The sequence below is a fragment of the Phodopus roborovskii genome, unplaced genomic scaffold (assembly GCF_943737965.1).
Source record: "Phodopus roborovskii unplaced genomic scaffold, PHOROB, whole genome shotgun sequence".
NCBI lineage: Eukaryota > Metazoa > Chordata > Mammalia > Rodentia > Cricetidae > Phodopus > Phodopus roborovskii.
The window spans coordinates 20,173,354-20,198,571 of record NW_026126588.1 but is presented as its reverse complement, the minus strand read 5'-3'; the positions used below and the strand labels follow the sequence as shown (position 1 = coordinate 20,198,571).

The 25,218-nt window shown below is 49.0% G+C and overlaps 1 protein-coding gene across 1 annotated transcript; it reads right to left on the bottom strand.

Moving 5' to 3' along the window:
* Positions 1-1,163: 1,163 nt before the first annotated feature.
* Positions 1,164-24,004, bottom strand: Cnga3 (cyclic nucleotide gated channel subunit alpha 3). The gene is made up of 6 exons (XM_051204304.1): positions 23,904-24,004; positions 13,786-13,899; positions 10,668-10,847; positions 5,372-5,479; positions 5,089-5,195; positions 1,164-2,563 (listed from the first exon to the last, which is right to left on the bottom strand). The coding sequence occupies exons 1-6, from the start codon at positions 24,002-24,004 to the stop codon at positions 1,164-1,166; spliced, it is 2,010 nt and encodes a 669-aa protein (XP_051060261.1).
* Between the last annotated feature and the right edge of the window lie 1,214 nt (positions 24,005-25,218).

The following is a 25,218-nucleotide window of genomic DNA, read 5'->3' as shown; positions in this document are numbered from 1 at the left end:
CGCACACGCACACACACACACATACACGCACACACACGCACACGCACATACACACACACAGAGTGGGCCACGCGTGCACACACACACACGCAATGCACACACACGTACACACGTGCACACGCACACACATGTGCACACACACGTGCACACATGCACACACGTGCACACACATGGACACACACATGCACACGCACGCACGCACACATGCACACGCACGCACGCACGCGCACACACACAGAGTGGGCTGGAAACAGTGCAGTATGCCTTTGGTCCCTGCTTCTTGAGACACAGGAGTTGAAAGCTGGATTGAGCAACTCAGCAAGAGCGTCCCTTCAACAGATGTGGGAAGGGCTGCAAGTTTGCATCTGTGCTGGTTGTTTTTGTTTTTGTTTTATCTCAACCTGACACAAGCTAGAGTCATCTGAGGGCAGGGAGCCTCAACTGAGAAAATGCCTCCATGAGATCCAGCTCTAGGCAAGCCAGTAAAGCATGTTCCTAATTAGTGGTGGATGTAGGAGGACCCAGCCCATTGTAGGGTCCTGGGTTCTATAAGAAAGCAGGATTAGCAAGCTATGAAGAACAAGCCAGTAAGCAGCACCCTCCATGGCCTCTACATCAGCTCCTGCCTCCAGGGTTCCTGCCCTGTTTGAGTTCCTGCCCTGACTTCCCAGTGATGGACTATACTGTGGAAGTGTAAGCCAAATAAACCTTTCCTCCCCAACTTGCTTTTGATTAAGGTGTTCCATCACAGCAATAGTAACCCTAACTAAGACAGGATCCCGGCACCCACTGGGCAGCTTACAACAGTACATGTAACTCCAGCCCAGGGGGTCCAACACCTGCGTCTGGCCTCCACAACCAACAGCACATACCCACATACCCTGTTAACACATACTACATAACACACTTGATTGGGGACACTTCACACTTTCCAAAGCCCCAACCCCTTGCCACGTATCATGCAGACCTCACGATAATCTGGAACTCCATGGAGTTGCCTCCCATGAGTCCCATTTCCTAGATGGGGAAACCAATCTTGCAGTCGCACCACTTGCAAGGGTTGAAAGCACCGAGCTAAATCCCCAGCCAAGCCCTGTGCCGTCTGGGTGCAGATAGTGTCCACTGACGGTGGGAGGCAGGAGGCAGACAGCCACCTGCCTCCCTCACTCTGTCTTTGCAGCATCCCCAGAAGTCTCCCCATCAGGCGAGCCGTCACGACCCCTGCCAGTCATCTGGCTCTCTAGCTGGCTGAGGCGCTGTTTGAGTTTCGCCTGCGAGGCACCGTACTCAGCCAGGAGTCGCGCGAACCTCGTCTGCAGAGTGTCCAAGGATGATTCCAGGTAGTCCAACTTCTCCTCGACGTCTCTAGTACCTTCTCCGGCCTTGACCAGGTCCTCATCAATTAGATTGTCCTTCAACAGAATCTGTCGACCCTTTTCCTCCAGGGCCTTCTTAGCGTCTGGGTATTCCGTGAGAGCCTCCATCAGATCGTCCTTGGAGAGGCAGAACAGGTCTGAGTAGCCAATGCTCCTGATGTTGGCCGTCCTGCGGTTCCCCGACTTGCTCCCCTTAATGTTTAAGATGCTGATCTCCCCAAAGTAACTGCCGTCACTGAGGACCACAAACTGGGTGACCCCGTCATCAGCCACCACGGCCAGCTTGCCCTCCTTGATGATGTACATCTCCCTTCCAATGTCACCCTTCTTACATATGTAGTCCCCAGGGCTGAACACGGTGGGGCGAAGCTTCAGCACCAGCTCCACCAACAGCCCCGCCTCACAGTCCTGGAAGATTCGGACTTTCTTCAGGGTGTCCAGGTGCACGCTGATGGCGATCTCAGCCTTCAGCTTGTCGGGGAGACTCTTGAGCACTTCCTTCTCATCCACGGTCTTCCTGTTAGCCCACAGGTAGTCAAACCACCGGATAACCCGAGCCTCCAAGTCCTTGGTTACTTTCCGGAACTGCATGTACTGCTTGATGGAGTCGATCTTAGCCTGGAACTCTGCTCTTGAAGCATTCATGTTGGAAATCATGGAGCCCACGTTGCCTACTATAGTGGCAAAGATCAGAACACCCACCAGGAAGTCTATGACCACAAAGAGATACTCCTCATCTTTCACAGGGGGTGGGGTCTCGCCAATGGTGGTCAGGGTCAAGGTGGACCAGTAGAGGCTGTAAATGTACTTCCTGGAGAGACGCCCGTACTCTGGCTTGGAGATGTTTGGGTAGACCCAGGAGTCTGTCCCAAAACCAATGAACTTGGAAATGGCGAAGTAGATACAGGCATTCCAGTGGATGATGATGAGGATGTACAGAACCAAGTTTCCTATCCTGAACACATTGGGGTAGTTGGTCCTTGTCTCTGTGCGGTCAAAGAATTCAAAGAGTCGAGAGAACTTCAGTAGACGGTTGAACCTCAGTTCCGGGTAGTTTATGCCCAACTTTAAATAAGCCAGGTCTGTGGGGATGAGGGACAGGATGTCCAGCTTAAAGTGCGAGGTCATTGTGTAATGTTTCCACAGCCTCTTGGTATCCCTGACCATTAAGCCTTGCTCAAGAAAACCTAAGGAGGGAGAAGGGGGAGGTGTCACTTGGGCATCAGAGAGGCTTAAACTGGCTACAGAAAGGTATTCCCCGGTATTCCCCATCACAGTTACACAGCAGTGATGCGTATGTGACAGAAACAATATGAGACACGACATACTGATGCCGAGACCCACTCTGCTACGTTTCCTATAATGTTCTTCTGTTTAATTTTTTTCCTCTGTGGGAATTGAGCCCAGCGCCTTGTATAAGCTAGGGGTTTATGGCTAAGTTGTATTCCCAGTTCTCTATTCGGGTTTAAAAAGCATGACTTTGAAAATAGACTGGATATGACAACAGCAAAGAATGAAGATTAAGTTTTAAAAGGCAAACAGATTATTAGTGTAACTACTGAGATTGGGCGAGGGGGCGGGAGCATTCCTAATGCTATTCCCTCCCTCTGCTTTCCGTGTAAGCTTGAAAATACTGATCATCAAACTTTAAAAACGCAGATAAAAGCCTACCGAGCCGGTCTCGCCAGCTATGGTGTCCAGTGAAATATTTCAGGGCCTGTCCTGCAGGGCTTAAACCATGAGGCTCCTTCACAAGTTCAAGGTGTTGCTGCTGCTGACTCAGCCAAATCCAAGTCCCCCTTTTCTCTGTTATTCTTGTCAAATAATTGCCTTTCTGGATCCATAGGGGACTGGTTCCAGGACCCCCTTAACCTCTTTCCTTCCAAAGAAACCAAAATCCTTAGATGCTCTGGTGCCTTCCATGGAATGATGTCACATCTGCACATTACCCATGCATAGTCAGTCTCTTATTTTAAAATCCTCTCTAGGTTTCTTATAGTACCCAATGCAAACAGCATAAATGCCACAAAGTCATTTTTGGGCCCTGTGAGGATAATGACAAGGAAGACGAAAACATCCAAATGTTCATCACAGAATTTTTTTTTTCAAGTATTTTCTATCCGGTCAACTGGATCTGCAGGTGCAGGATCTGTAGATCTTGGGTATTTGTGCGTGTGTTTATGGAGAGCCGTGTGTAGCGTCCTGGCTTTCGTGTGTAGCATCCTGGCTTTGGGACTTCTTGCCATTTTTATGATTCTCCCAAGTCTGAGGGAAGCTCTTTTCCTTTTGGACTATGATCATGGCCACCTGGTGTCTTGACCCCTCTCTGCCGCTGAGTCTGGCATTGCCAAGGACAATATCCAAACACATCAAGGGGTGGAGTTGATTTCTGAGAGAGGGCATGTTGTTCCACTGAAGCTTGTGTGAGACAGGGCAGGGTCTCAGTGTCTATTCACAGACCACTGTGACTACGTACGCTGAAGCCAGAGCAGCAGAGCTCAGCGATGCCAACCTCAAGCCTTCTAAGTTGAGATGCTGGGTACTGATGTGGACGGGAGCAGTGGTTGCCAGTCTGGCCTGACTGTGGTGTGAATGTGGATGGAGGGCCTTTGTTTCTGAATCAGCAAGGTGAAGACAACCTTACCATTTGTTTCATGGTTCTAATGAGAAAGCAAGGTGAGCTGAGGGGGTTTGTGCATTGCGCTTTGCTGCTGCAATTTGGTGTGTTTCCCTTGAGCGTTGGGAGCGGGGTTGTTAGTTCCAAAATCTTAGATGCAACAAGAAGGGCCTCTACAAGGTGAGGGATGTGTGCACATTCGAGACAGATCCATGAAAGCCAGGGAGACCCGGTTCTCACACATAGGTGTAGGTGGGTCTCAACCCCAGCCAGAGCCTGTTTGGAAGGACTCATCATCTTCCTAGGCCCTGTTTTGAATTTCAGTTCTTCACATGCTGACACTTCTTTGAGGGGCTGGGGGAGGTGACTCAGCACTTACAAGCACTTGCTGCTCTTTCAGAGGATCTGGATTCAGTTCCCAGCACCTGTGCCCAATAGCTCACAAATGCCTGTAACTCCAGATCCGTGGGGGAATGATGCCCTCTTCTGGCCTGGGTAGGCACTACACTCACATGCACAAACCCACTCACTTTTTTTTGTTGTTTTTGTTTTGAGACAGGGTTTCTCTGTACTGCTTTGGAGCCTGTACTGGACCTTGGCCTTGAACTCACAGAGATCCTCCTACCTCTGCCTCCCAAGTGCTGGGATTAAAGGTGTGTGCACCACCAATGTAAAACTCCTCTGAGAACAATAAAGTAGTGGTTCCTGGATCTTCCACATTCCTGAGGAGAGGAATTAATTCCCAGACTGAACACAGTGAGTGCTGAAAAGGCCGTTCGTGTGGCAGTTTAGCCCTTATGTCACAGGTGACAAATATGAGGCTCAGAGAGCCAGCTTGACCTGCTCACAGAATGCTGGGACAGAGGGTCCCAGAGCCCAGGTGTCTTGACGATGCTCAGGTCTTACTGAAGGATTTAGCATACCGAGCATCAAGATACCAGCACCCATCTACTCTGTGTTTGGTGGGGCTCAGATCTCCCAGGCACATCTTAGTCAAAGATGGGCAACATCCAGTCCTGAGAACCCTATGCCCCGCCCCCCACTGAAGGTCTGTGACCTGGACTACTTAAGTCCTTGGGCTTGGGGTACACTCACCTGTCCGGGCTCTAACCAGCATATCCACAGCATAAAGGGCATCTGCAGAGTAGTCCAAGACCAGCCACAGCATGAGGTGCTCTGACTGAAGCTCATCAAAACACGCCCTGGAGAACCCAAGACGGGGAGATGTGAGTGAGGACAGGGCTGAGTGTCAGAGCACAGACCCCTCCCTCCCTGGGCCGTGAATAGACTCATTGTATCTAGTTGCAGTTCCTCCGGGTTACACATGTAATGTAGCAGTTTCCGCCCTGGCCTCCCAAAGTGATGCCCCTGCTCCTACCTGCACACAAGTAGACACCAGTTATAGAACACCGGCAGGGCAATGACGGTCAGCCAGCGGTAGTAGATGTTGCTAGAAGGGTCCACCACAATGGCATCCTTCTTCCTTCTGGGAAAACAGACACACAGTACTGTGCGTGGAGAGGCTTTGGGGGAGCTAAGGGTCTTGATTAGCTCAGTGACCTGAGGGTGGCGGTTTTAGGTTGAGGCTGAAGAAGCAGAGGTTACAGAAGTTCCAAGGGGGGTCTCTGTGGGGGCGACAGGCTGGGAGTCAGGCTGGACTTGGAGGTCTCTCCCTCTGTGCCGAACCTGCATGACTGCCTGTAAAATCTTGGTGGTGATGTTTCCAGATGCCCCGTGACACCCCCCTTGTCCTTCACGTGGCATCCCAGAATGAAAAGGCAGGGAGGCAACGCGAATGGGTGCTGGTGAGGGGACATGTGAATATTGGCTGAGCTCTGTGGCGACGCCAGTTCCCAGGGTCCACCCATGCCTTCCGCATAACTGAGGCTGGAAGTGCGTGGGTGCATGCGTGCGTGCGTGCGTGCGTGCGTGCGTGTCTGCAGCAGCTCCACAGGACTGAACTTGGAAGCAATGGAGAGTGACCTGGGACTCTCTCTACCTCTCACTGTATTTGTGATAAGAGAGTTCCGATTCCATCATGACTATTATTCTAGAAGTCTGAGGCAAACCTCTCTATTAAAGGACTGAGAAATTAGTATCTTGGGCTAGTGTTTTACAATTTATCATCCACTTCCACTAGTCCTTGGAAAGGTACATACAGCCAGAGGCCAGAGACATTTTGATGCAATGGGTTATATACTGAAATTCACATACAAGGAAAAGTGTCATACAGGCTTTTAAAAATCATATGTCATGCCAACTGGCTGAGTAGGTGCGGTTAATAAGCTAACTGCAGTGATCATGTATGGAGGAGGGAGGGGAGGAGGGAGAGGAGGGAGCCACCATTGCAGCAGGAGCAGCTGTGGCATTTCTTCATTTCTGGTACCATTTCCATCCTCCGTGTGAGCTATTATGACCTGCCTAACCCTTCAAAGTTTTGGCAATAAATACATTTTAAAAAATGTTTTAAATTCAACTTAAGCCCAAGGATGCCTTCACAAAAGAGCCCTATAACCTGCTTTCATAGAAAGAGTCCCAGCTTCATTTAGCAAATTACATGAAGCCGCCTGACTCCAGTAAGACAAACTGCCAAGCTCTAGCCTTTCCAGTCACAGTTGTACCTCATCCCTGGCCTTAAATGCTGTCCAGTTGTTACAGGGCGACAGCTCTGAGGTCCTGTTTGGTTTCTGCGGGGGAGGAGGAGCACATGATTGCAGAATCGTGGATGAGACAGAATTGAGATATCAAGAATAATGTTATCTTTTGATAGTGGATAAGAACGAAGAGTTCTTCCATTTGTTAATCAGGATGCACAAAAGGCAAGTCACCATTGATGTGATTTTGACCGCTGGTGTCTTAATGAGTGTCACCACCAGAGGGCACTGCCCACAAGCTTATTGGGCTCACTTGAGACTGCCCAGCCCCTCAGCTTGCTTTGGCCAGGCTTTGAGGCTCTGTGTTAATAGGTTTTGGCTTTTTCTAAAACCCCCGCTACCCAACCATTGAGGACCCAGCCCAGCACCATCCAGCTGACCCCTAGATCTACCCACCACTGCCCCCAAATCCTATACAGGCTTACAAAATACTAACGGTTTAAGCTGAGAGCAATTTGATCCCAAAGGGAGAGTTATACCATATTTAGGAACCAAATAAAAGTTCTAGAAATGGGAAGGAAACAGGAAGAAAGAGGCCCAGAGAGAATCGTCATTGTGCTCTGAAGGAATTAGAGTCCTACTCAAAGAAAGGAGCGGGAAGTAAGTACCAGTCTGGCCCGTTGTCAACTGCAAGTCAAGCAATTGGCATTTCTTACTGATGTTGATGGCTCCCCGTCATCTTTCCTGAGGACATTCCTGAGAGGCAGAAGCCGCAGATGTGTGTGCCCGTGCTTGCCTGCTGCCACTCATGGGCATAACCACTCCCCTCCACACAGTCCCAGGGTTCTTGGGTGGCATGTCACAGGCATACACTGAATGAATTCATCTGCCAGCTCAGGGACTGTGACTGAACCTAGTCATGGCAGTCACACTTTCAAGAGGCTGGTCATCAATTCAAGGGGGGAATTTTCTGCATAGGTTGCTCTGATGGTTCCCTCAAGATTAGCTTAGGCCACTCATAAAACAAGGGCACTTCCCAACTTCCCAGGACCTTGAGGTTGTACCATGGAAAACTCATGCTTGTAGTCAAGGAGACCACCTACTGCTCTGCAAGGAAATTCCAAATCTGCACCCTGGAACATGCAGTGGTAGAGGGTATTAAAGCTGAAAGGGCGTATCTCCTGAAATCCCTTGACTTTCTGGATAAGAAAAACAAAGAACAGAAAAGTAGCAAGAATTCCCCCAGAGAAGTCACACAGACTCGTCTCCTCCACCCCTCTGCCCTTGGGGATGGATTTGCAACAAAAGGAAGGACTCTAGAATGGTTTTCCTGCGTTCGGAGGAGATAAGCAGGAGTAGGAGAGAGAGGCAAAGTGAGGTTCTATGTAGAGGTGGGGTGGTGAGGGGTTGCTAGGGTGGTGGGGTGGCTCCTAGGATTGAGGGAAGTGAAAGCCAGTATGCTTGGCTGGGGCTTGGGTGCTTACTCTTCCTGTGAGTTGTTGCAAGTATTAGCATCATTTTGGGCTATGAACCAGGCCAATGGGGAAGGTTTCAATGACTCAGGCTGAGGAGATGATGCCAGCAGCTCCACCCACTTATTTCCAGCCTTTCTGTTCACAGCTTTCTGATCACAGGATATTGTTGTTATCAGGAACAAAGTGTGTGTGTGTGTGTGTGTGTGTGTGTGTGTGTGTGTGATTGTGTGTATGAGTGTGTCTCTATGTATATGTGCATGCCTCTGTGTATGTGTGTCTGTGTGTGCACATGTGTGTGTATGTGTGTGTCTGTGTGTGAGTGAGTGTGTGTATGTGTGGCTACTGATGCCTCAGCCAGACTAAATGTGCTTCTTCTATGCTAATGTGGCTACCTTTTCCCGAGACGACTTCTCCTTGTTTAAGATGTGGCCTCGGCCACTTGATTCTGAGTTGTTCTACTCCTCTGAAAATTCTTCACTGACTTGAAATTCCTGGGAGTGGTGGAGAGGGCACCCATCTCTTGGGGTACACTGGCCTTGCTCCCAAACACTAGATGCACAAGAGGGAAGCATCTCTAAGTGATATTTTGCTTTGCAGTTAGGACTTAGCTTCCAAACATTTAAAACCCTCCTTCTCCATGAAGCCCCCGACCCTGTGTGTTCATATTCATCTGAGCCTCCTGGTGAGCAGCCAGGCCTCTCTGGTCTAGCCCTAAGTGGTTCTTACCCAACCCTCCACTTGTTTGGTCACACTGGACTTATGCATTCAGTACAACATCTGTCTCCATTAGTCTAAGGTTGTAGGAAGAGAATTTAATCAGATTGCCCAAGGAAGTCTTTGTTTATATAAAACAGATTGAGCCAGTCTGGCTACTTGTAGAAAGTTCCAGACTGCCTTCATCTGAAAAGCAAGCAAGTGAAGAGGGCAATGGACTCACTATGTCCTTTGTCCGGGACTGTTGCAGTACCCAGCTCACCACCCCGCTCAAGGACAAACAAAAGGCTAGCAACCCTTTCCTGGGCTGGGGTGTAGACTGCAAGCTGAGCATACATCAAGCCCTGGGTTTGATCTTCAGCACTGCAACAGCCAGTGTGGCCATGCACACGGGAAACCCCAACCCTGCAGGCGGAGGCAGGGGGGTTAGAAACCCAAGGCTGTCATCCACAATACAGAGTTTGAGGCTCAGATGGGAAGGGCAGGGCATGAGACCCTGCGCTTCCCATAGGACGCGTCCCCACCCCTCAGATCCTCTTCTAGATCATTTGCCATGTCTCCTGTTTCTCTGTGTCCACACTCCATCAGGGTCTCCAGTGGCTGGTTCTGTTCTGCTCATGTCCTAGCCAGTACCCAGGACCCCTTCAAACCCAGAAGGGTTTGTAGCTGTAGCCTGCTCGGAACCTCACGTGTGAACACGCCTCTCCAGGGGGCCCTTGAACCTCAGCCAGGGACCTTGACACCTCTTGTGGTATTTTGAATAAGAATGGTCCTCATACATTTGAGCGCTTGGTCCCCAGGAAGTGGCATTCTTTATAGGATTAAGAGGATGAGGAGGCGTGGCCTCGTTGGAGGAAGTGTGTCGCTGGGGTGAGCTTTGAGGTCTCAAAAGCCCCTGCCCGGCCCAGAGCCTCTCTTTCTGGCTATGAATTAGGATGTAGCTCTCAAATAATACTTCTCCAGCACCACACCTGCCTGCCTCCATGTTCCCCCCACCATCATGCTCCCTGCCATGACGACGTAGACTAATCCTCTGAAACTGCAGCCAAGCCCTGAGTTAAATGCTTTTTTGTTGTTGTTTGTTTTTAAGATTTTTATTTATTATGTATACAGTGTTCTGCTGGGAATTGAACTCAGGACCTCTGGAAGAACAGCCCGTGCTCCTAACCCCTGAGCCACCTCTCCAACCCCCAATGCCTTCTTTCAGAAGAGTTGGTGATGGTGCGTCTTCACAGCAATAGAACACTGAAGGTGCCTTTCTTCAGTGCAGATCAGTGCAGAACACCAAATCTGGGTTTATTGGCACTATCACTTGCAAAGAAAAGTCCCACACACTTGTATGATTTGTGTTAAGTGTGTCTGTGCGTGGGAGCATGTGTGGAGATCAGAAGACAATCTCAGTGTCATTTCTCAAGTAACACATACCATTATTTTTTTGTTTCCCTTGTTTTTATTTATGTGTATGGATGTTTTGCCCGCATGTATGTCTGTGTACCGTGTGTATGTACGCAGTGCCCATGGAGACCAGAAGGTGACTTCAAATTCCCTGGGTCTGGAGTTACAGATGCTGTGAGCCAACATGTAGGTGCTGGGAATTGAACCCGAGTCCTCTGAAACAGCAGCCAGTGTTCTTTACCACTGAATCACCTACTCCAGCACTACGTACCCTTTGTAAGACAGGGTCCCTCACCGACCTTGAACTTGCTAGGTTAAGCTGCCCAGGTAGAGCATGTAGTACTCCCCGAAGGACAGATGTCCACAGGGGTCTCCTCGGGGCATCTCAGCCCTGAAGGACAGATGTCCACAGGGGTCTCCTCGGGGCATCTCAGCCAGACCCATGGGCTTCTCTGCTGGAATGCAGGTGGCCCTCTTCCCTTTTTCTGTGTCTTACCCTTTCCCTCTGTCTGGTGGCTCCTGTCCGCCTTCGTTGGGCTGGGCATTGCTTCCCCGGATGGACACCTCATTCAGCTCAGCTCCTTGGAAACGATCCAAGAAGGAATCAGGCCTCTGGTCCTGGTGGTGTAAGTGCCTGGCAGCCCATGCTCGAAGTGAGACGATGAGGCGTGACACCCTGGAAGGGGAAAGGATAGACTGACGGGAGCAGAAAGGACAGGAAAAGACCCTACTGTGGCCTCCAGGGGCCCAGAGGCAGCAGAGGCGCCCAGTGGAGGTGGGACTGGTCTCTGGCTCAGGGCCCCGTCTCCCCTTCCCTCTCCAGTCTGGGGCAGAGTCTCGTTGATAAATGATGCTATTTCTTTATTATATTGGAAGGCTTTGTCCTTCCAATTCTCCCACAGCCGTGCTCTCTGTCCAATGGGGCGTTAGCCAGCATTTGCACTCATCATTCCTTTTGCCCAGAGCAGCCCTCTTGTTAGGGTTATTAAAGAGAGCTGGATGGCTCATCAGTTAAGAGCACTCGCTGCTCCTGGAAGAGGACCTGGGTTTGGTACCAAACAGCTCGCGACATTTGTAGCTCCAGTTCTAGGGGTCGGATGCCCTCATGTGAACTCGACTGCACAAGTCACTCACGTGGCGCCATACATACATGCCAGGTAAAACAGTCATACACATAAAAATTGAAAAATAAAACCTCTGAAGAATATTGCTAGGCACGGGAACAGTGAAAGTATACAACCCTTGTGGTCTACATGTGACTTGTCCCCCACAGGTCCTTGCTGGAGAAAGTGGGCCATGGGGGGGGGTGGCGGGCTCCGATGTGTGATGCCCGGCCCTGCTGCTCTTGGTTTTCTCAGCTGAATGTGCGGTGTGCCAGCTGCGCCTGCGCCTGCGCCATCCTCACTGTGATGGGATTGGACGCCCTCTTCCCTTTAGTGGCTTCATGTCAGGTACTCTCTCAGACCATGAACGAGCAACCACACAGAGTGTGAGCCCCTCCCTCTGCAAGTGTGTTCTATTCCTTATTTTTCTCCCAAGCTCCAGGACTTTGCTGAGGCTGGTGCAGAAGTACCTTCGCAATGTGTCTGGTCCCTATCCTCACAACAGACCAGACCCCCGCTAGGAGCGTGCTATGGGCTCAGTCCCTGAGACTGCACCCAACCCGTGTCTCCAGAACATTCTTAGGGAAGCCTGCCCTGCCATGCCTCTCGCCTCCTGTGTTTTCACCAGAGAAAGAGAAGACAGGCCCAACCCCAGCTCGTTGCTTTTGTAGCTTTGCTCTCTCTCTCTCTCTCTCTCTCTCTCTCTCTCTCTCTCTCTCACTGTGTGTGTGTGTGTGTGTATGCTCGTGTCCGTGTGCACCTGCTTATATGTATCGTATGTGTGTAGAGCACTGTGAGGCAGCTTATGTGAGTTCTGGGAACGGAACAGCAGGTTCTCTTGACACCGGGCCGTCTCTCAAACCCTCTTTCCCCCTGCCTCTGTTTCTCCGCTTGTGCGCCTCTCTGGTTTCCTCCAGGTCATATCTGTAGAGACCTCCATAGATGGTGTTTCTAGTACAATCAGCCTTGAGCAACCTGCAAGTCATGAATCGCTAAACACCTTGACCCTAATTATACCCTCGCAACACTGAAGCAACAAAGTAGCCCCTCACAATCTCTTGCACAAAGCCTGGTTGCATAGACATATTTTGAGGGGCCTGCTGCAGCTGCTCTCAGCTCTGGACACTGTCCCTGCTTATCCTCTGCTAAGGGAATGGAAGGAAGACCCACCCCACCCCCCACAGCTCCAGCCAGAAGGATCACACAACTAGCCCAGAGTGCATCACCCCTGCCTCTCTCTGAACAACTGGCAGGCCCATGATGTTGAGGTTGAGGGTTTCACTCAAGGTCATCTTCCTGACTGTGTGATCAAAGAGAGGCAGAAACGAGGGAGGCATGTAGAAGGAGGCATAAAGTCGATGACAATCTACAGGACAAGGAAGGGGGTGGCAGCTGCCTCCCAACCCCCTGCATGTCTCCATCTCTATCACAGACCACATGGCTATCCTGAAACGGTGCCCTGTCCTGAGGTCTTTACTACGTCGCACTGACTCGAAGACGCTTTCTTCTTTGCAACCAAGAGGCTCGAGAGAGCAAATCTTACTGATATAAAACACTGGAAACCATTTCGATAGTAAATAGCATTCTCGCTGTGCAAGCACGAAGACCCTATTTCTGATCCCAGCACCCATGGAAACGGCAGCAGGGGTGGTATGTGTCTGTCATCTCAGATCTGAGGGACAGAGGCAGGAGGGCCTCAGAAGATCGGTGGCTAGTCAGTGACCTTCAAGTTCAGAGAGAGACTTAAGGTGGACAGCAACTGAGAAAGACAGTTAATGTCTCTCCCTCTCCCCCCCCCCACAATACAATACAATACAATAATACAATACAATACAAAATATAATAATAATAAATAAAAGAAAGAAAATGGATAAATAAATTCACTTATCTACTTATTTGACAGTCAGCTTAACCAACACTATAGACGGCTGGCTTAAGAAAGTTGCCGGAAAGTAACAGACTCAGCATCTGGGGAGCATCTGTCCTGAGATGGCTGCTGGGGATGCTGTAGCTGCAGCCAGCCCTGCAGCCAGCACTGTTAGAAGCATTTTCAGATGAAGCTCGGAAGGGCGGAATGGAATGACTTTCTTAAGTCAGGCATCCCCAGAGGGAGAGAGAGCTTAGATATTTGCCAGTCTGTCGGGTGCTTTTGCAAAGGATGCATGCAAGAGTCTAGACATACTAAGAAACCTTCCAGAGCTATTTCAGAAAATACCACCCAACGTCCTCTCGCGGCTACCCAGCCTTGCACGGCCTCTTTTGGGTTTGTTCTGAGTTTCTCCAGGACTGAGAGGCACTCCATGCTATTTTTTATTAAAGTCATTTCAGGCTAGAGCTATTTTTCTTTGACTTTTCTGAGCTCAGATGATCTGGCTCAAGAGGACAGAAGTTAGCCACTGACAGATTTCAGGTACTCTGCTCCTTGCCCTGTTCTGCAAAGCTTCGACCCTATCTAACACGCCTTCTGAGGTCTCTATTCTCCCAAGGTGAAGACTGTGCAGGGTCCATTACCTGGCTGGCCCCTGGCTTCTGAATAAGCTCCGTGCAGATCTAGCCAGTCCTTGGGTCTCCATGGCGATCCCCGGCTGCAGTGTGGAAGATGTCTCCTCACATGGTGAGTGAGACCTCGGAAATCAAATATGCAGCATGCTAATTGATTCCAAGCGCATCCACCTCCCAGACAGTCGGGAGTGAGAAGAGCAGATGCTGGCAGTAGGAGGAAAGACACCATTGCGGATTCTCAAACCAGAGGCCCTCTTCTTCCATCCATGGCAAATCTTGGCTTCTGAGCTAAACATGGCCCTTCTTCTTTACATTTATTTATTTGGTGTGTGTGTACCTTCCGTGCAAGTGTGGAGATCAGGGAACAACCTGGGGGAATATGTTTTGGCTTTCCACATGGGTGTCCCAGGGATTGAACTCAGGTCCTCAGGCTTGGCAGCAAGCACCTCTACCCACTGAGCCATAGTGTCAACTCTAAGAAACACTTTCTTTATAGCAATTCTGACCAAGGACAGCAGATTTTGATTAGCTACTATATATGAGTTAAGTGGCAAGTGTTAGTAGCATGGTTTCCTTCAGAGATCAGGCCAGGGGAAGTTCCAGAACCTGCCATCTTAGACCACAGCAAGTACTTCCATGCAAAGCTTCCAGAGCCAAGATTTTTACTTCCAACATATCACTGACTTCTGTGTCTGCTCTATCTCCTTCTAGAAGCCTCCCTTCCTACTCTGTATGCTGTGGATAAGCTTTCTGGACACTTACGTGTTTATCATCGCATGGGGTTGGCCTACTCCTCCAAGCACAGTTAAAATAATTTGAGCAGTGTTTAAAAAAACAAAAACCAAAAAACCAAATTCACTCACCCTTTGCCAAACTCTGTCTCTGTCCCCAGGAATGCAACGGTGAAGAGAGGTCACACTCCATCTATGCACTCAGGCTGGACAGCACATGTGTTGATAGGGCAGGAGACGACCACACTGGTACAGGTCCACGTTGGGCGTGGAGCCTTGTGTGTGTGTGATGGATAAGACCAGGAGCATTTCTCTCTGTCTTTTTAAAAACCACCCAAGGCTGAATTTGACCACCTCGATTAAAAACCAGCCAGGCAGTGTCCCATAGGGATCTGGACTTCACTCTATGACTCTTGAGGAAACCCAGCAAGGCAAATTAATTCTATCACATGGCCTGTTCCAAACTAATCGAACTAATCGGCTTTCTTAACGAGGTAGATAAGCAAGAAGCGAAGATTAAGTGGGAGTGAAGCTCACTCCCTGTGGTGAGAGAATCCCAGGTGCTGAGTTCTCTGTAGCAGCATTCTACCCGCAGGGATGGGTGTGTGCGGGAAGGGTAGGGACTCATTCCCATGCCACAGCCTAGCTAGGATGTCTTTGAACAGTCACAATTGCCAGCATGCACCCCCTTGTCCCAACTTCCTCCCAGCAACTCCACGACCACCCCCACCCCCACAACCATGTGAAATTAGACGGCCTCGTCTTTTGTGTTGGCCACCTTCAGTGATAGGGACCAGGACAAAGTCAGGCTGTTCAGGTCACAGATCCCATTCAGTCTTCCTGAGGTTCAAGTCTCCCCTCATCACAGCCAATTCACTGAGCTCTAGCTTGGCCATGCAGTGAAACCAAGAGGTCCCTGTGATTACTGGGACCAAACCAGGAAGTATGTGTTGGTTTCCAAGTCCCAAAGTCTTACAACACAGGTTGGTGGGAACTCTGACGTCCTTAACTTGTACTGGTATGACTGATTTTTTTTTTTTTTTTTTTTTTAGTTGACTCTTAGGCCTTGCCGTCTATCTGAATCATGTGATGTTTTGGGTCTTTGGTGTACAGAGAGAGCCATCCCCCAACATGATCACAAATACAACAAAACACAGGCTGACAGATTCCTGTGTATCAGCTACAACCAGTTTACCATGTATCAGAGCGACGATGCCGGAAAAGAGAAAATAGAAGTCCAGAGGGTTTCCTACCCCATTTCACAAAGCTGTCCTTTGTGTTTTCACTGACAACATAAATGAAAACAAAGTTTAATGGGACATAGCTAAGGATGGAGCCCTGTGGCATGCGGTCAGAGATAGGGCTCTGATTTGCCTGGCTGCACTACACGAATAGGGCTCTGTTTTCACACTGCTGGATACAAATACCCCCCCCCCCCCCGTACCTTTAAGAGACAACTTGCATCTCACCGGTGTGCCCAGAAGACACACTGCCACAGGTCCTGCTGACATGCTGCTGCTGAGACCAAGGTGGGAGGGATGTCCCACAGCACCTTGGTGCGTGCATGCCTGCGTGTGTGTGTGTGTGTGTGTGTGTGTGTGTGTGTGCGTGCCTGTGGCCTGTGTGTGTGTGCGTGCATGTGTGCGTGCATGCGTGCGTGCCTGTACGTGTGTGCGCGCGCATGCGCGCAGGTATACGTGTGAGCATGTCTTTCTTAAGCCCTTGACTCTTTGGAATGCCATGGGAGGTGGGTAGCAGCTGATGCCTAGAGCTCTTCAGATCAAAGTGTCTGGAAGATACAGAGGCAATTCTAAAGATGGAGGTGTTCTGTCCCTACCATCAGCTTTACCAATTCCAGGCTCCCTACAGCCCACCGAGCATTTCCACTCAGTCTCCTGTCTGCCCTTTGCATAGTACCAGACTTCCTGGCACACGCAGCAAAAGAATCAAACTTGTGATACGTGAGGAGGGCAGAGCTGTGAGACACTGCATGCAGACCGCCTCCTACCTACTTTCAGGACGGGTGGCAGAGTGGACAGCCAGGAGGCTGGATTTAATTTCTTATTCAGCATCTGTCCACTGGGTAACCTGAGGGCTGGACACTCACCCTCTGGTAAGTTAAGTTTCTTTCGTAAAGAAAGAAGTATGTGCAACCCCATGTTGATTTAAGTATTGTTCCAATACTCCAGCCCCTACAGGCACATTTATCCCCAAAGGATGATGAGAACCTTCTACTGTATGACTGTAGGGAATCCTAGGGGGGTTTTCTTCTGATGCATCTCCTCCCTTGCTTCAGAATGCCTGAAATTCTGCTACTCATTGTTCTTCGTTGGCCTCTAACTTTGGTAAATGTCTGGGGGGCATTTATACAGCAAATCTAATTGTAGCTCACACTCTCCGAAGATGCTCAGCTCAACAAGGGGACATATATAAAACATGGTGGTCCTATGAGATTAAAACAGACTTAAGAATCGCTCCAGCTAGTCTCGCACACTCCATGGCTATACCAATGCGACATTCCCTGACAGACTTCCAGTATCCTTACTGTCAACGTCATGACTGTCGTTACTTCTCAGAGAAACTTATCTTACCAAATGCATGGAAGGTAGATGGACAGAGCAGAGAGAAATTGAGTGTTTGAGGTGACACTTGAGCCCCCAGGAAGATGCAGATACAGATGAGATTAAAGTAGGTAGTCGGTGAAATGATGGGGATCTGGAACCTTCCAAGAGACGGACAGGCAGGAAACAGGAAGAGATGCCAGGGAACAGCCTGACACCAACTCTGGTGATGACTTCAGGTGTGACGCTGCCTTCTAGGAACAAATTGTTACTGGAGTTAATAGAGTCAGGCTGGACCCTGGCATCTCTGACAAGTCACTCTTAGTCACCGGCCCTAAGTAAGCCAGTTAAAGAGACAATTTAATAGTGAAGAGCAGAAAAAGATTTATTTAATATGGCCACATTGGGAAGAGGGGCTAAGAGGTTCAATCACTCCCCAAGTCCATCTTCGGGGTCCTGGCGTGAAGTTTATGTCGAAGGCCAAATGTATACAAAGGTAAGTCATTTTGGTCCCGGCATGGCCCTGCCTGCCATTCGTCCATCTGTCGGGCCTGCTCCAATGAGTCGCTGGGTAACCTGAGTAGGGGCGTGAGGACTGAGAAATGGAAGATAAAGAAACAGAGACAGAAACATGGGATAGATACCGGACGACTGTTCATGCCTTCAGCACACCAGACAGCCCTGAGTTTAATTTAGACCCTGCTTTTATGCAGACCAGAGGCAGAGCAGAACAAAGAGCGGTATTATTGGTTAACCATCTCTCTGCACTGTCCTTGAATTGAGGAGCAGCCAGGCTCACTCTCTACCACATGAGTCCTGCTAGCAGCAAGCAGCTTCATTCCCTATCTCCCTGTGCCTACGGTGGCATTGGGAGCTCATTAGAGAGATAATATACCCTAGCCCATGGGCTTAATCAGAACTTTCTAAGGGCTCTCAGGGAGGCTGGAGCAAGCAAGCTTGAACTCTAATGTCTTATAAGTCAGAATAGACTCCAGGTAGAAACTGAGTCACTTGTGGGCCCCACACCCATCTTTATCTTGGCTCCAGTATCTCCAACAAGGTGGCCTGATGAATTGTCAACCATGTGCAGAATCTGTTCTGAGGAGATCAGATTCCCCTCTGGGTGGTACCAGGTTTCAGCCTCCTTCCTCCTCCCAGCGTGAAAGGCTCCCCGTAGTCAACAAGGACAATGACAAGCAGTACAACACACTGAAATGACTTAAAACACAAGCGACATTTCAGACTGTGACATTCGATCTCCAAACACGTTTGTAGAGGGAAGTGAGTGTTGGGAAGGTTTCCCACGTCACCTGTCACTGGGCGAGGGCAGAGGTGTCCATACACCTCAGAGCTGGTGACTTTGTAACATCTTGTCTTATTCGGGTGACATGGGAACGGAAGAGTAAGCACACATGACCTGCTGGCAAGGCTAGAGAACACGACGCTGTTCTTCTCAAGCCCGAGGACCCCGAATGTCTCCAGTGCCTTTGGGCACACGTGAGCAGGGAACAGAAGGCAGGTGCATTTTTAAGTCTTTGGTCCCTGAGAAGCAGGGTGAAAATGTCTTTCTTTGGTGATAATTGCTTTGGGTTCTGCTCAGACAGCAGCATGAAGAAAACCTCTCTCCTGTGAGACACAGACCCCTGCACCCCCAAAGCGCGATCGAAATAGCTACAGCAGGAAATAGGTAGGGATTTAGGGTGGCCTCAGACCTCATGGTAATTCTCTGTAGTACAGTCTGAAGGGCTTTTGCTAGAGTAGTATCTTAAAATGGAGTCAAACAACTAAGAAGAAAAGAAAAATGCATTTGTGAGACATGTTTTCCTGTGACCCCGAGGTTGGCCTTGATCTCCTGATTGCCGTTCTCTGGTTTCCGGACACCGAGATTGTAGGCATGTGCCACCAGGCTCAGATTGAGACACTTTTATTTCTGGTATTCTCAAGGTGTATTTTTTTTCCATCTGAAGGAAGCATTTTCAACCTTTCTTATGTCATTCCCTCAGGAAAATCATTCTAATAACTTAATAAGAGAAAGGAAAACCAGACCTTCAATGTGATAAGAGAGCTGCTGTCTCAGGGGACAAAACAGTGGTAGCTCCGTCTTCTAGGGGCATTAGAAGGGCCAGGGGCACGCTGGTGATGGCAGGCCCCTTCTCCGATTGGGAACAAACAATGTCTTCTATTTCAGTACAAAAGTCTTAATTATTTATTCCAAGAGCTCCCCTGAAGGACTGGGGTTTGGATGTAATGATGAGGTCTGTCCAAACACGATTTCTTCCCCTAAAGTAGGGATTTTTGGACTCACAATGTTTTGTGTATGTGCCAGAGTCCTTTGTAAATCTGCCTTAAGATTTTTATATACATGGGTGTTTTGCCCACATGTATGTCTGTGTACCACATATGTGCTTAGCGCCTGAGAGGCCAGAGGAGGGCATCAGATAGATTCCCCTGGGACTGTGAGCTACCATGTAGGTCCTGGGAATTGAACCCTGATCCTCTGGAAGAACAGCCAGTGCTCTTAGCCTCTGAGCCATCTCATTTGTTCAACCTTACATGGAGAATAAATAAATGCTAGGTGGGGGTGAAAACCCCCGATGGACATAAGACTCTGCCTCAGTCCCCGAGGCAGCTTTAGTTTTATCTTGAATACATGCTGGGCTCTCCTTGCTGATCCCAAGGAACATTCTGGAATTTCCTGTATGTATGCAATGTTAGACTCCAATGGTTGTTCAGGCCACAACACCTTGCAGCATTCCATATCCTGCCTAAGACCCCGTGAGCCTCCAGATAACAGGCATCCCTGTGCAGTGACGTCTCCCCTGGGAAGAAAGTTTACATCAAAGTGGGTATTGGTGGCCACAGGTCCTGCTCCCAACCCCCTCTCCTTTCCCTCCTGCCTGGGAATCAGAAAGCTTGGCTGCAAGCTTAAACCATGAAACTTCCCCCATCCTCAGAAAGGTACAAGAGACTTATGCTTCTGCCACACAGGCTCTGGTTTCCTCTCTCCAGAGCCCTTGCCAAGCTGCTATCTGCCTGTAAACAGCATTAAATAAATATTGTAGCCTCACCAGGCAGTGGTGGCACATGACTTTAATCCCAGCACTGAGGAGCCAGGGACAAGTGGATCTGTGTGAGTTCAAGGCCAGCCTAGTCTACAGAGCAAGTTTCTGGAGAGTCTCCCAAAACTACAGCGAAACCCTGTCTTGAAAAACCAAGAAAAAAAAATCTTAATAGCCTCAAGGAACAGCCTCTGTCTCAGTGTCCACTGTGGTCGGGATTTGGGGTGGCCTCAGACCTCATCAAAGTTCTCTGTAGTACATTCTGGAGAGTCTTTTGCTATTGTAGTATCTTAAAATGGAGCCAAACAACTAAGAAGAAAAGAAAAATTTAAGGCTTTTGTGAGACATGTTTTCTTACGACCCCGAGGTTGGCCTTGAACTCCTGGCTGTACTTCTCCGGCTTCCGAATACCGAGATTGTAGGCGTGTGCCACCATGTTCAGATTGAGACACATTTATTTCTGGTATTTTCAAGATGTATGTATGTATGTATGTATGTATGTATGTATGTATGTGTACACACACACACACACACACACACACACACACACACATTCATTTGAAGGAAGCATTTCAACCTTTCTTGTGATGTTCCTTTCGGAAAATCATGCTCTTCATTGGGTTAACTTCTGCTTGCATGTGAGAAAGCCTGTTTCTCTCTCCCACAGGAAGTACTTCCTGGCTGTTCTGTGGAAAGCTCTGTATGATTCCAGGGGACCCGCAGTACTTTCACTGTGTTGGATGAGGACACAGGTGGGCTTCGGGAGACTCGGAGAGTGGTCAGGCTGAGAAAGCACCACTCCGGCACCGGCAAGGGAGGGCTAACTCTAGACACCTGGCTACCTGAGAGGTCTGAGGACAAGAGGCCAGAGAGGGACGGTGATTCCTAAGTAAGGAAGAAGACGACGGACTACAGCAAGACCCATGCCAAGAGCACTGTGTTCAGCAAGTTTTAATCTCACCACAAGCCAGGAGGTCAACGCTAGACTCAAGCCTGTGGATGTTCGAGGAAATGGGCTTAGAGCAGTTGGGCAACTTTCTATTGCTAAGCAACCGTAGAGCCTGAACCATGCTGGTCATGGGGGTGGGGGGTGGTTGTCTTTCTGTCTTAAGGAAATATCCGAGATAACCAACTTATAAACAAACAGGTCCATTTTGGCTCACAGTTTTGGAGACCAGCTCTGCTGCTTTGGGCCAGTGACTGCATGAAGGCAGCCCGTCATACACAGTGGAGGAAAAAGCAGAGGCCTGAGTCCCACAGCTCCTTTTGGGGCCATGCAGCCAGTGACTTTAGGTCCTTGCACAAAGCTCACCTCTAAAGGGTTCTGCCTCCTCCCAGTACCACCCTTAGACCCAACCATTAGCACATGGGCCTTTGGGTGACGTTCAGGATCCAAATCTAGGATGGCAAGTAGCACTTTTCGAAGGGCATCACTTCAGATCCCTTGGCCGTGATGCTAACACCTTTAGAGTGTATATGACTCTCGCCTGCTCAGAACATGGTGAGAGCCTGCAGCAAGGCTGGTAGGAGCCAGAGGCCCAAGGCAGGGAGTTAGCATGGCTTTGTGTGATGGCAATGCATTTGGCAGATGATCAAGAGCTCCCATGATCCCACAAGTCAGGTGGGGCTTACAGATTACTGTCAAGTCAGGGTCAGGACAGAGTCCACAGTGGTTTCTGGTTAGGCAAACATCTGGGCTGATGCCGCAGCTCACTACCTCCAATGGGCCTGCCCTTCTCTGAGATTCATCTCAGTGAAAAGAAGCAGATGGACACCCCTGTGGCTGTGCTCTCTGCCCAGAGGACCTGGAAGGTGCATGAGGAGCTCTTGTCCAGACCCACTGCAGGCAAGAGGCAACTGGGAGGAGTTCCACTTGCCTGTGGCAATCTCTGCTTCTTCCGCTGAACCCAAAGTCCCGGGAGCCTAATGTTAGTGCTGGGCCCTGTGCTGCGGCTCTTTCTCCTACACAGCCAGACCTGACATGGAAGGTCCTTTCAAGGGCATTTATTAGCTGATCGTGGCAAAGAAACTGTTTTTGCATGCGAACGCGTTAGCAGTAGACATGTTGTAACGGTGTTCTTTCTTGGAAATAAGAAGCAATGACTCAAGCAATAGGAATTGGTCCCCAGGGGTGGGACACCAATGTCAGCTAAACTGTCCTTGCAGGGAGCTTCTGTGTCAGGTTTGGGTGTGCAGGTAAAAGAGTCACAGCACAGGGCCCAGCAGTAACATCAGGCTCTTGGGATTTGAGATTTTCCTTGCTTTCCTGGCATCTTAGGAGGATATAGGTTTGCAATAATAGGGTCTAGTATTTGGAAATTGCTGACATCCCTTCTTGTGTTAAGTTATTTTCCTCACTGCTCTACAAAGCATCCAAGAAAAGTGGCTTAAAGAGGGAGGGTTTATCTGGGCTCTCAGTCCGAGGGTACCACCCACCATGAGGCATCAAAGCCGGGAGGCAGAGGAAAACGGACACCGGGCTCCCCTGGCATACTCCTTTGGTCTGGGAGGCAATGCAGCCCACGCAACGGTTTTTACAGTCAGGGTGGACCTCCCTGCTTGGCTGGTTTGAGATGGGATCTCATAGACCCAGGGTGGCCTCAAACTCCTTATAGCAGGAAATGATGCCCTTGAAATTCTCAGGGGCTGTGCCACCATGGCTGGGTTTATGTGGTACTGGCAACCAAACTCAGGGTTCTATGTATGTTAGCAAGGCAAGAATTCAACCAACTGGGCTACATCCCTAGCCTTGAATGTGGGTGACTCTAAGACAATCTGACACTCAAGCATGTGAGCTTAAAAAACAAAAACATGAGACGATGCCTGATGGATACATAGCTGTCTGTAGGAGATACTCCAGAATCCCCATCCCAGACAATGGCCTCATCTCCAGATGCCCAAGTCCATTATATAAAATTGTAGAATTATCATAAAATCTACACACATCCTCTCTTTTTGCACCCCAGTTAACTTAATCTGGAAGCTCCCTCCTGCACATGCTCAGAACTTTGTCTCCTAGGTAATTCTAGAGTCTAAGTTGACTACCAATACTAACAACCGCATTTGTTAGTAATTCGCTCTGAACACGCAAAGGGTCTAGACAAAGAAAAGAACAAGCGAGCATCTGAGAAAGGAATGGAGGCTTGCAACTGAGAAGAAATGATGGATGAGGGGTGGGGGAATGAGGGACTGCCATGGCTGTTTTGAGCCATCAGTCACCATGCATTTCCATAGCAGGGAGAAATTTCTAGTCTTGTATAGGTTGGACCATTCTATAATGGCAGGACAAAATGACAAGTATGAGAGAGTTTCTCATGGTTCAACTCAGTCCTCTCGGCAAGAACTTAAGAACCACAAGCTTGAGAGATGACTCAGCAGGTGAAGGTACTTGCCATGCAAATCTGAAAAGTTGACTTTGATTCCTGGTACCCCATGGTGGAAGGAGAGAGCCAACTCCCCCTGACCTCCAAATGTGCTGCGGTACACACACCCAGTTATAATAAAATACAAAATTAATAAATGTAGCAGTCACCCAATAGCTTCCTCAACATGATGGACTATATCCTTGAACTCACGAGCCACAACAAACCTCTTCATTAAGTTGCTTTGGTCAGAGTATTTGATCTTAAGGACAGGAGAAGAAACTAAGATAGCACAATGACCCGTGAATGCCCTGGACAGCATCCTGTGGCTGGCCAACACTAAGACACTCTTCTTCTTAGTCTCAGTCATGGGCCCAACCCATAAACCCACATGAAACAAAAATCGCATCGTACCTGCTGAGGCCGTCCTCAACGTGATTGAGATCCCTGTCCGGGGTCTTTACTGGAGAGTGGGTCGGAGAGGGCTGGGAGTACTGGGTGTTGACCTTGGCCATCTTTATACTTGTCACATTCCGCCCCAAGTGGCTGCTAAAATGTGAACACAAAGTAGATACATCATCAGGACACCCACAAAGCCAACTTACTGTAGACACGGGTGAGCAAATGAAGACAGGATAGATACCACTCTGTGTGGTGTCCTCAGGCATGCTCGGACACGTGTGTCTCCCCAAGCCCTCCACCTCCTGTTATAGACCCCTGTACCCTTCCTTCAGCCTGAGGCTCAAACAAGCTCTTTTACACAATGCAACAGGCTGAAGAGCTGCTCCCCATTCAGTGCTAAACGATAGATGACGGATAAGTGAATGAATAAATGAATGGCTAGATGGGTTTCTGATGTGAGAAGCCCACGCTTAGGGTTCTCCAGGGCAATACTCTATATGTCCTTTGGTCCCACATTTTCTCATTGCCTGACGTTCATCTTGTCACTGGTACATATGTCAGTGGCTCCCCTGAGTTCTGTTTTATAGCAAAGTGTGGTGGATTATGGTGGCATGTATGGGAAATCAACCAGCTGCAGAGGCTGAGGCAGGAGGATCATGATTTTAGGGCTAGCCTAAGCTACTTTTTATTTTCATTTTTAAAAAAATAGTTCTTAAAGCACAGCTGTTTTTTTAATTTAATTTTTTTTTTTGTTTGTTTGGTCAGTTTTTGGTTTTTCAAGACAGAGTTTCTCTATGTAGCTTTGGAGCCTATTCTGGTACTGGCTCTGTAGACCAGGCTGGCCTCGAACTCACAGAGATCTGACTGCCTCTGCCTCCCAAGTGCTGGCATTAAAGGCATGCGCCACCACTGCCCGGCTTAAAGATGTACTTTTATTTTATATGTACGAACTAAACCTGGATGCCTTGTAAGAGCAGCAAGCACTGTTAACCACTTAGCTATTTCTCCAGTTTCAATATAGCTTTTAAAGCTAGTTGTTCAACTCAACAGTAGATTGCACTAGCCGAGAGTAAGTACCAAAATTGGAGGGTTTACTTTTCAAAATAAGATGCTTGAGTCATTATAAGAGCTTAGGACCAATTACAGATGAGCATCAGACACTGGGAGCCTGCTAATCCAGCTACCCGGTCCTGACCCTGTTCGACATTGAAAATAGAAAATTACTGAGTCAAGCTTTGTTGACAATCTGCAGACATAACAACCGTGTACTCTCTAAGCTCTAAAGGAAGTGAGACATAAAGCACAGTTATAAAACCAAATGACGAAT

Coding starts and splice junctions, on each gene's coding strand:
- Cnga3 (XM_051204304.1), bottom strand. CDS start 24,004: ATGGCCAAGGTCAACACCCAGTACTCCCAGCCCTCTCCGACCCACTCT. Junction 5,480..10,667: donor CCACCAGACAGAGGGAAAGG/GTAAGACACAGA, acceptor CTGTTTTCCCAG/AAGGAAGAAGGATGCCATTG. Junction 5,196..5,371: donor TGGTGTCTACTTGTGTGCAG/GTAGGAGCAGGG, acceptor TGGGTTCTCCAG/GGCGTGTTTTGATGAGCTTC.